This window comes from Pongo pygmaeus, chromosome 4 (genome assembly GCF_028885625.2).
Source record: "Pongo pygmaeus isolate AG05252 chromosome 4, NHGRI_mPonPyg2-v2.0_pri, whole genome shotgun sequence".
In the NCBI taxonomy this organism is placed as follows: Eukaryota; Metazoa; Chordata; class Mammalia; order Primates; family Hominidae; genus Pongo; species Pongo pygmaeus.
In genome coordinates this window covers 14,051,715-14,063,832 of record NC_072377.2, presented here as the reverse complement: position 1 = coordinate 14,063,832, position 12,118 = coordinate 14,051,715, and the positions used below count along the sequence as shown (strand labels likewise).

Below are 12,118 nucleotides of genomic sequence, written 5' to 3'. Positions count from 1 at the left end.
TAGTACTAAATTCACCAAGAGGGTAAAGCCACACACACACTGTCTAGATCCTCTATTCTCAAAGGAAGCTGAAAAGGACAGATAGAAGAAAGATATGTGTCTTCACAGATTTATTATATGAGCAGATTGATGATTCTCAATGAACTTCAGAGCTGTAGCTGACGTGATGGAAAACCATGATTGGAACATTTGCGAGGGACGAGGCAAGCCTTCTACGTACCTCTGGTCACTAAGCAGGTGCAAGAGGGGTCTCAACGGTTATTTCCTGCTAAGGAAAAAGTGTATCTAAGAACACCGTCGGACCCATTCTGACCTGAGACTGTGCAGATTTGGGACTGGGGTAGGGATAGCCATATGTGGTGACCAGGGTCACCTCCTGGCTCCTCCTCCTGGCTCCTCCTCCTGGCTCCTGAGCCCACAGGATTTAATCCACTGTCAGCTTGTCAACCTGGAAGTCTGTTAAAGTCATGGGAAACATGAGTCTGGGAAATTGTTTTAGTGAAAAGGTCCATGCGTAAGTAGATGCATGTGTGTGTATGTGCATGTGTATATATGTGTATGTGTGTGTGCATGTGTGTGTATGTGTGTGTGCCTGTGTATGTGTGTGTGGAGACTGAGAGATGAAGAAGTGTGTCAAATAACATCTCTATCTTAGGTACCTTCTACATTCCAGGCATTATATTATACCAGGCAAATACATGTGTTAACTTATTTAATCTTTACAACAACTCTGTCAAATTTATCATCCTCATTTTGCAGATGGAGAAATTAAGGTTTGGAGACACTGGGTAATTTGCCCATGATTCCTGGCTACTGACAGGGAAAGCTGGTATCAGAATCACATTTGTTTGTCGTGAGGTATATGCAAACCTCTAGGAATTCCCATGGTTAATCTTCTACTTGAGGTTCTGTGTTTACATGTCCTCTTAGTGCCTGGCATGAAACTTGAAAATGGGGTCAGCTAAACTCAAAATGAGGACAGCTCCCTTGAATATCGAAGTCCTGAGTTAATTTTTCTCAGGTACCTGCTAAGGTAGACTGTAGGCAGTAGGAGGGCACAGGGAGAACCCTCTACGGATGGTGCTTTCCTTCCCCATACCTCCCTCCGTCATGCTGCAGGCTGAAAAGTGCTCGTGCCCCTGTTCACTGGTAGGGGACTGTGGGCCCAGGGCCAGGATACCCGGGTTGTTCTCCTGGCTTTTATCATCCTAGTCATTAGTCACGTGGCTTTGGAGGCATCTCAAATATGCCACAAATTGAACTCAGTTTCTAGTTCTGTCCATTTCATTTTCATGTTTTCTGCAAAGGCAGAGGTATACATGCATAGTGCATCCCATCATAGTGCAGAGATGAAACGGAGAGGCAACGGATCCATTCTGACTAGTTTCATTCTCAGTTATCACTATAGCTCTCTAATCTTGGATGACTCACCTCCTTCTGTCCCAGTTTTTGAATCTGTAAAATGATTAAATATTAGTACCCATCATATAGGATTGTTGAGAGAATTAAACTGACAATGTTATATACATAGGAAGCATATAATAAATATTTTTTCAATTGTTACTATTATTAACATGCTTAACTCACATGCTTTTTAAAGGATTAAAAGAAATAGTGTATGTTAAGAGTGAACTGTCTAGTAATTTACATGTTATTAGCAAAAGGGTGGTTAAATAAAAGAATGATTTAACGATTCTATAGAGACTCTCTATGTAACGGTTATTTTGGATGTTGGAAGGAATATATGGAACGTACACTCACATGTAGATGAAAAATGCAAGATAGATAGGGAGGTTAAATAGTCAGAAAATGAAATTCCCCCAAGGTGTTTTATTAAAACCTTTAAGATCCTAAAGGATATAGCTTGCCAATTTGCACAAGCTCTTCTCTCTCCTCCTTCTGGAACCCTAAGGCTTCAAACATACTTAGTTGATTTTTTCTACCTACCTAGCATGCTTATTTTTGTCTTCAAAGTTATTTGTCTAAGCAGGGGGATGGTTTCGAATCATCTGCTTTTGTAGTTGTTTAGCATCTGTCAGCGTTTTCACTATTAAATTATATCTTCAGTGGCTTCTATGCAGAAGTTTGCTGCATGCTGTGACTTGGCATGAGCACCTTCAGCTCTGAAGCAATTAAAAATAAATAGAATTGGATAAATATTTCAGAAAATTATTTTTACCTGCTTATTGAAGAGAATGCTATTTTTTCCTTCCATTTTTCTGTTGGGATTAAAATCCAAGTAGTCAAATACTTCTCAAGTTGTAATTATTGTAATTGTCATGAGATTCAGATGTAAGGCACCAAAGGCTTACTTCAAGGTTTATGAAATGGTTAATCAAATCTGCAGCAAGAAGAATGAGTTTTATATGTGTTACATGTTTAAAGATCCCAGGATTAAAGGATTTAACTATATCAGTGAGTATAGTTAGTGTTAACCGTATTGCATGATTCATTGTCATTCATTTACTTGTTCAGAATTTTTCATATATATTTGCCTAATTATTATTACTAGTGATATGTGCATAGAAATTGGAAAAATTATACCCAGACTTAAAAATTAGGTATCACATTGTTTTAGGTTGTTTCTAATGATTAATTTCATGAGATTAAGGAAACACAGAGTTTTAAAATACTGTAAAATATCTTTGTTGTTTTAGAAGAAGGTTTCTCAGTCTCTTGGTACTATTGACATATTTGGTCTGGATAACTCTTTGTTTTGGGGGAGCTGTCCTGTGCATTATAGGATGTTAGCAGCATCCCTGACCTCTATTCACAAAAATGTTAGCAAAAAGCCCACAATTGTGTTAACCAAAAATGTTTTCAGATATTGGCAAATGTCCCCTGTAAGTAGAATTTTCCCTGGTTAAGAATCACTGCTTTAGGATTATTTATTTTATATTGAAACTTATGTATAACATGATTGTATTCAAGTGTTTCACTTCTTCTAATACAATTAATTAAATTTATAGTGGGTATGTAAAAACACAGGGCACAGCAGGTTACAAGTTCTATTGGATCAAATAATGAGACTTTAGTTTCTGATAGTGCCTTGCTTTTGTAATTTTCTGGAAAAGGTAAATTTTTGAGCATGTCAGTTTTGAGAAATAAATTCAATAACTCTGATGTGTTTCAGTGCCCATGTTTGTACCATTAATTCACAAAAGCAGAGCATCCTCTTAGTTAAATGTGATTTCACCTGAATAGTTAAGTGAGGGTTGTTTTTTTTTTTATATAATATTGACTTTCTGGAAGAGTACAGGGATGGGTGTAGACACACTCTTGTCCACAAAAAATGTATAATCTGGAAGAGAATATTAAATAATATACTGTTTCCTGAGATGCGTGTTAGGAGATGTGCAGATAAACTACTGTGGGCAGAGTGGATTTCATAAGAAGCTAATGATGCTTAAACTCCCAGGCTGCTCACAGGCAGAGTCTCCTTCCAAAGCCTACTTTTTTATTTATAAATTTTACTCCTTTTCTTAAAGAGGGCCCTCATGAATTGTATAAGTTTAAGTCCCCACAGAACTGGACCTGTCTCTGAGCATGGGGTTTCCAAGGCTGGAGAGAAAGGGAGCATGTGGGTGGAGATGGATGTGTTAGAAAGGATCTCTGAAGGACGGACATACATAGATTGCCTTTCATTGCAGTGTCATTTTGGAAACTGCATCTATTCTTCTACTCCAGAAAGGTAGATTGAGTCTCAGGGAGGTGAATTGGGCCATTACTCTCTGCATCCCAGCAATTTTATTTCTCTACATATGTGGAGAATTCACAATACCTGATTTAGCTAGGGGGTGGGGAGGCACCCTCTGTCCTAGGATTTAAAATGTGATGTAGACTATGGCCTGTGGGGTTGAAGATTTTGAAATAATAAGGTAATGCCCACTGGTGCTGGATGCCTGAGTAAAAATGAGATGTGTGTGTGCTCAAGGTTTGGTGAGGAGGTGAAGGAGAACAGGTGGAAGGGATGTTGAGTGGACAGGTGCAAAGGAGAGACAGGAAGCATGTGGGCATGTGTTACTGTCCATGGTTCAGGGCAAGGGGCCAGCGGAGGCCACCAGAGCCTGTCTGGGTGTCTTGCCACAGCTGCTGGCACCCTGTGGGAGCATCTGCCTCACATCTAGGTATTGCCTGACCTCAGAAAGAATGTCCCTCATTCTGCCAAACCCATCTGTCTTTGCAATGACCTACAGAATGCAGAAGCATGGCTCTGCATTCTCCTTGGGCTCTAAGGTGGAAAATTCACCAAGTTCTTTTCTTTTATGATTTTTTTGTAGCTTTACGAGATCCTCGGTTTTACTCCTGTCCCATCTATAAGAAGCCAGTTCGAACGGACTTGAACTACATTGCCGCTGTGGACCTCAGGACGGCCCAGACCCCTGAACACTGGGTGCTCCGTGGGGTTGCCCTTCTCTGTGATGTCAAGTAACATGTGTGGAGTGTCCCCACCCAATGCTTTGGAAAATGCAAGATCTAAATTATTGTAACCTGTATTTCTGTATGACTGCTGGACAGTGTATGTCAGGTTGTTTATGCAATTAATGAGCTGGGTAGGTTTTCCTCACTCCTTAATTGGATGCTTATATTTTACCTGTTTCATCATTAGTGACCAATGTCTGAGTTTGTTGAAAATGTTATTTAGTGATATAAAAGTAAATTTACAGCATCCTAATGAAGTGTGGCCCTCAAATCCACAGTAGTGCATTTTCTTCTTACTTCGCTCTGAAGACTGACTAGGGTAAGCAGACAGTATTTCTCTGGAAGGAATTATTCTTCTGTTAATGTGGCCTGGTAACAGCCAAGTTCTTGAAGGTAACAGGGAAAGTCTGTGCTGATTTTGCTTCTATTGCCTTTCGTATTTAGGTCAAGTTAAGAGACTTATTTTCAGGGTTTCAAGCAGCCAATTAAAAATACCTTTTAGAAAATAGATGGAAATAGAAGAATGGGTTAAGAATGTAAATAGAAAATTTACGTAAACATAGAGAATAAACGTAGAACAATGTTTAAGCCTACTTATAATTAATAATGAAATACTAATTGATAATTCTTATAATAAAAATTAAAGCTAAAAGTAAATCATAGCATGCTGTCAGTAAAACTGATCCACTCACAAATTGCTGGAGCAATGTAAATCAGCCCAACCTTTTTGTAAAATGATTAAATACAGAAAGAGCAATAAAACTATTCACACAATTGGATCTTTATTTTCTCTATATCAAGGAAACAATTTAAAAGACTGAAAACAGTCTATATAAAATTGCATTTAATAACAGAAAAAAATGGAAAAATCATAAATATTCAATAGTCAGGCTATGCTTAAGGAAATTTAGAGATATTCGGCAACCATAAAAAACAATTTTGAAGATTCCATAATATGAAAATGGCAGACCCAGACTGTTAAGTGAAAGATTTAGTTTACAAAATATTGAGCACACTGTGATTATAACAGCAAAATATATTTGCATGTGGACAAAGATTAGATGGCAAGACAGAAAAATAAGAACAGATGTGATAGCAAGAATTATCGCTGGCTTGAAAAAAATGTGATGATCAGGAGAGAAAATAAAGGGTAGAAATATTAGACGGTGTGTAGGGATTTCCTATGGACTTCTATTAATTAGGAAACATTATCAAAGGAACTTTCCACATATTTGTCTTTAAATTCTGGTTACACGTTATTAATAACTCTTCATCTAACCCATTGACTAGAAAATGTAGTCAGTACTAAATTAGAATTGTGGTTTACAAACTTCTGGTTAGCTCTGGATCTTTATTTTTTGAATAAACTGCATTTTTTTTGATAAACGGTTTTTGGTAGGTGGATACCGGGAGACAAGTGTGGGTCCCTCTCACTGGGCTTCATTCTGTGGACCAGGATCATTATTTCATGCTCATGATGATGAGAGTTAGGACTGAGTGGCTCCTGTGACTCCCACCATCTTAGATGATACTGTTTTCTTGTGAGTTCTTTCTTTTGGTGTGGATTAGTGTATCAGTTGATTTGTGTGAATTGTGTTGAAACAATCATTTCATTTTGAAAAGCAAGTAATGAAAATGTGGGCATCATGGGAATTAATAAAATGTTTTACTAAATGCCTCATTCATAATTGTTGTTTATCAGAAAAGGGGGTAATTGGCACTAAGTGTCTAGAAATAAGCTTTCAAAACTGGATTTTTTATCAAATAATTTGAAAATGTTTCATTCATGTGATTTTGTGATACACATCTGTTAGTATGCATGCATGAGTCTTGGAGACCCAAAGTAGAAAAATACCATGAAAACAACTAAGAACTTTTAGGAACTAATTCAACATGGCTGGCCCCTGAAGCAGTGATGAGTCAATGAGGCCCCTTTGTGCATAGCCACCCACCCCTACCCAGGCTCCTCCCACCAAAAGGTGCTGGGCATTCCACAGTCAGGTAGGCAAGGGAGGACCGATTGAACAAATCTCTCCTGCAATGGAGAGGCTTTCTGATGGTCTTAGACATGGAGAAAAAACAGCCAGAGGCTTGGTACCATTGCAGAGTCATATAGCAGTCTTTTTCAACTGTCCCAATATTGATTTACTAAAAAATATATATTTTGCACCTCCTGTGAAGACTCTCTGCTGAACTGGTGATGCAATGGTCAAAGGAAAAAAAAAAACAGTCACAGTGCCTAATCTCATAGAATTCACCTGAGAGGAATAGATGCAGAATATAGCAATTTTTCAGGTACATATGTAGTTGTATTAGTCCGTTTTCACACTGCTATAAAGAACTACCTGAGACTGGTTAATTTATAAATAGAAGAGGTTTAAAATTGACTCACAGTTCCGTATGGCTGGGGAGGCCTCAGAAAGCTTATAATCATGGTGGAAGATGAAGAGGAACCAGGCATATCTTCACAATGGTGGAGCAGGAGAGAGAGAACGTGAAGGGAACGGCCACACACTTTTAAACCTTCAGATCTTGTGGGAACTCACTCACTATCATGAGAACCACACAGAGGAAACTGCCCCCATGATCCAATAGCCTCCCACCAGGTTCCTCCCTCGACATGTGGGGATTACAATTCGAGATGAGATTTGGGTGGGGATGCAGAGCCAAACCATATTGTTCCACCCCAGCCCCTCCCAACTCTCATGTCCTTACATTTTAAAACACAATCATGCCTTCCCAAAAGTCCCCAAAAGTCTTAACTCATTCCAGCATTAACCGAAAAGTCCAAGTCCAAAGTCTCATCTGAGACAAGACAAGTCCCCTCCACCTATGAGCCTGTAAAATCAAAAGCACCAAATGGGAAAATTGGCCAAAACAAAGGGGCTACAGGCCGCATGCAAGTCCAAAACCCAAGAGGGTAATCATTAAACCTTAAAGTTTCAAAACAATCTCCTTTGACTCCATGTCTCACATCCAGGGCACATTGATGCAAGAAGTGGCCTCCCAAGTTCTTGGGCAGCTCTACCTCTGAAGCTCCATAGGGTACAGCCCCTGTGCCTGCTTTCATGGGCTGGCATTGATTGCCTGCAGCTTTTCCAGGTGCACAGTGCAAGCTGTCAGTGGATCTACCATTCTGGGGGCCACAGGATAGTGGCACATTTCTCATGGCTCCACTAGGCAGTGCTCCAGTGGGGACTCTGTGTGGGGGCTCTAACTCTACATTTCCCCTCTGCACTGCCTTAGTAGAGGTTCTCCATGAGGACTCTGCTACTGCAGCAGACTTCTGCCTGGACTTCCAGGCATTTCCATACATCCTCTGAAATCTAGGTGGAGGTTCCAAAACCTCAAGTCTTGTTTTCTGCATACCTGCAGGCCCAACACCATGTGAAACCTGCCAAGGCTTGGGGCTTGTACCCTCTGAAGCTGTGTCCTGAGCTGTACCTCGGCCCCTTTTAGCCACGGCTACAGCTGGAGCAGCTGGGATGCAGGGTGTCATGTCCCAAGGCTGCACAGAGCACTGGGGCCCTGGGCCCAGCCCATGAAACAATTTTTCCCTCCTAGGCCTCTGGACCTGTGATGGGAGGGCCTGCCATGAAGCTCTATGAAATGCCCTGGAGACATTTTCCCCATTGTCTTGGCTATTAATATTCGGCATCTCTTTACTTATGCAAGTTTCTGCAGGCAGCTTGAATTTCTCCCCAGAAAATAGATTTTTTTTTCTTCTGTCACTTGGTCAGGCTGCAATTGTTCAAACTTTTATGCTCTGCTTCCTCTTTAAACATAAGTTTTAATTTCACACCATCTCTTTGTGAATGCATATGGCCATACACTGTTAAGAGCACCCAGGTCACCTCATCTCTTTCAAGTTCAAAGTTCCACATATCTCTAGGGCAGGGGCAAAATGCTGTTAGTCTGTTTGCTAAAGCATAGCAAGAGTGACCTTTGCTCCAGTTCCCAATAAGTTCATCTCCATCTGAGAACATCTCAACCTGGACCTCATTGTCCCTATCACTATCAGCATTTTGGTCAAAACTATTCAACACGTTTCTAGGAAGTTCCAAAGTTTCCCACCTCTTCCTGTCTTCTTCTGAGCTCTCCAAACTGTTCCAACCTCTGCCCATTACTCAGTTTCAAAGTTGCTTCCACATTTTCAGGTATCTTTACAGCAGTGACCCAAACTCCTGGTACCAATTTTCTTTATTAGTTCATTTATACATTATAATGAACTACGTGAGACTGGGTAATTGATAAAGAAAAGAGGTTTAATTGGCTCACAGTTTCACAAGGCTGAGGAGGCCTCAGGAAACTTACAATCATGTTGGAAGGCCAAGGGGAAGCGAGGCATGTCTTACATGGTGGAAGGGGTGGGGGCTGTCACACTTTTAAACCATCATATCTCGTGAGAACTCACTATCATGTGAACAACATGGGGGAGACTGTCTCCATGATTCAATCCCTCCCCCCAGGTCTCTCCCTTGACACGTGGGGATTACAATTCAAGATGAGATTTGGGTGGGGACACAGAGCCCAAACCATATCAGTAGTTACGTATAATCTAAATTTACGGTTGTATAACATGATGTACATTAGGTGTCTAGAAGATAATATAAAGATTGTGCATTAAGTGCTAGGAAGGAAAATACTGGATGTCATGAATGAGAATAACAGAGGAGACTGCAGCACATCAGTTGTGTCACCACTATCAGGCAGAAGCCATGTTACAATGTCACCATTTATTTTTACTGTTTTATTGATATTTTTAATTGATTGATTATATTGCATTTATGGAGTAAAATGTGGTGTTTTGATATATGTATACAATGTGGAGTGATTAAGTGAAGCTGATTTACATATTCATAATCTCTCTTGACATTTATTTTTTAAATTTAAATTGATGTTTTTAATTGACACATTGTAATTGTACATATTTATGGAGTACAATTTGATGTTTTGATACATATTTATGTTGCATAATGATCCAATTAGAGTAATGTGTATATCCAGCATCTCATGCATGTATCATTTCTTTGTGGTGAGAACATTCAAAGACTTCTCTTCTTCCTAGATGACATTTATTTTTATTGAGGACATACATGCAATAGCAGGGAGGTACTCCCCTGAGCCAGAGCAGCTGCTGCACATCCTTGCCTGGCTTTTCTCTGGTTTTCTGGTTCCCTTGTTCCCTTGTGCAACTCACAGCTTCTGGTGACCCTCTCTGTGCAGGTAAGGTCCTTCCAGAATTGGGTCTAAAAGGAAAGTCTTGTCTCATAAAGAACTGTCTTTTTATGTATGGGGCTTATTTCACCATTCCATAGAAGCATACCTTGGCTTCTCTGAGCATCTTTAAGGGAATGTTGGCAAACATTAAACCACCTCAGCATTAGTGAGGCCATGTCACCATCAGTGGAAAAAGCCTAGCCAGGGTCCAGTGTCCTTGAACAATGTCTCTACTCAGGATACTCTTTGCCTGGAGAGAATTAATTTGATTGGACCACAAGGAAAAGCAGCTCTGAGAAGGTGACATCTAAATTTAGATTTAAAGGAGTAAAGGAAAATATCTCAGACCCCCAAGCGCTGGGGACTGGCCTCCTGCTCCCTAAAGGGAGAAAGTGGGCACCGTATCTGCAGGACGGGTGACAGGAAAACCTGACTTGGAGTGGAGGGATGTGGAGGGATGTGGAGGGCTGCTTTTAAAATGAAATTTCACACCTTATTATGACGGCTGCCAGTTCGGAGTAGTGGTGAATGGAAATCATGTGTTTCTAAGTCATTGGAATGAGGAGTACTTTTTGTTAAATGCCATTTGCAATGGAAAAATCTCATTATAAAGAATTCAGTATTAAGAGACCTGATGAGACAGCCACAAATTTTATACTTAAGTAGCTTGTAGGATTCTATAGTTTAGACAAAATATACAGCATCAATGTCATTATTAGTGATAAATTTTTGTTCAGAGATGAAGCGTTATATAAAACTAGGGGAAGTGGGGATGGTTAGTGAGTACAAAAAATAGAATCAATAAGATCTAGTATTTGATAGCAAAGCAGGATGACTATAGTTAATAATAACTTAATTGCACATTTAAAATAACTAGAAGAGTATAATTGGATTGTTTGTAACACAAAGGATAAATGCTTGAGGTGATGGACACCCCATTTATCCTGATGTGATTATTACACCTTGTATGCGTGTATCAAAATACCTCGTGTACTCCATAAATACATATGTACCTACTATGTACCCAAAAAATTTTTTTAAAAACCTAGGTATGTGAGTGCATACTGATAATGTAGTTTCTGAATTTTTTTCAATAGGAAGATTCTTAGGAATGATATAAATAATAAAACATACGTATGAGTAATTTTGTCTTAAAGACAATCCTCTCCCCAAAATCTGCAGTACACATTCTTTTTTCCTAAAATGGCCCCGATGACATGCATAATTGCTTTTACATTTTAAATAATTTTCTCTTGCAAGTATTAGGAGTGATTTTTAAAAACTATGCAACTGATCACTGTTGATTAGTATCCCCTGTCAACACATCAAAATAATGCCTCTTAAGAATAAACAAGTGGTACACTTATATTCACAATATGACTCTCCATGGTCTGAATCCTTTGGAAAACCAATAAACCAATCAGTCTGTTTTGAAAACACGAGGAGGAAATCTAGTGGTATTCTTGAGGTTTATGTGCTCTGGTCAATTGACTGGCATCTGCTACGTCCAACATGTGCATATCAAGTTTCCGTAAATATCCCCAGTGAAGAAGGATAAGAAGGATTCAAGGTCAGCTTTAGAATCAGATATGAGATTTGGCTAAGAAACTGTGAATTTACAAACATGTTCTTAGTTGTCTTAAATGATGAGACTTATTCTGTGCCACACTTTAAACAAAATTAATGTTGTCTGTGCAAGAGTAGAATGTGTTGCTTGTCTGATCTGCACCCTGAGGGGCTTTTCTGGTTCTGGTCTTCAGCCTGGAAAACCATAAATCTGAGCAGCCAGGTAAATAGTGTTTATAGACAGAATTCTACTCTCTCCTTTCATTTGCATAAAAAAGAAAATATAGAGAGCAGGTGGGAGGGAAGGAACTTGAAGTGGAGAATGAAGTATCAAGAGTGGGATGCAGTGGCGGATAAATGGCCTCATGTTTCTTTTCCTCAGACACTGTTAGAATTTGTTTATTAGCAATAACCCTTGATCAAGGCAATGAATTAATCTCAAAACTCCTCAAATGAGCCTTTTAAAGGTGGCTTCTTCATCCCCGGGATTTCAGAATTTTCTTGCGAAGTGCCAACAGTATTATGATCTAATATTATAATGTCGGTGCCTTAAAGGATTTTATCCAAGGTCTTATAAAAGTCCTATGTCTTAGGAACACCCATAAAACCACTGTGTGGACCTGGCTAATGAGTATGCTTTCTCTGCCTTCTTAGTGTCTTTCTCTGATTTAGGACTCCATTTAGTTTTCCAAGGCTCTGGATTTATAGGCATACTAATTGTTTCCAAGTTTGAGTTTATGTTGGGTGGATGCAGGGCCAAGATCGGAAGCTTTGTCCTCTCTTTAATTTGCATACCAAATGGTATTTTTCATTGGGCAATACATTATTGCTCCTTGCTGTGCATCTTGTGGGCAGAGCCAAGACACATTGTGCAGCATGATGATTTGTCCCTGTTGTAGTAATGTTTTAT

General features: G+C 39.4%; 1 protein-coding gene across 1 annotated transcript in view; it reads left to right on the top strand.

Moving 5' to 3' along the window:
- The window catches only part of DNAH5 (dynein axonemal heavy chain 5), a 328,461-nt gene extending 322,359 nt beyond the window's left edge, over window positions 1-6,102 (top strand). The window contains exon 79 of the mRNA XM_063664667.1: window positions 4,281-6,102. Coding sequence (XP_063520737.1) covers window positions 4,281-4,432 — 152 coding nt within the window. The 3' untranslated portion in view covers window positions 4,433-6,102. The remainder of the gene's footprint in view (window positions 1-4,280) is intronic.
- The last annotated feature ends 6,016 nt before the right edge of the window (window positions 6,103-12,118 follow it).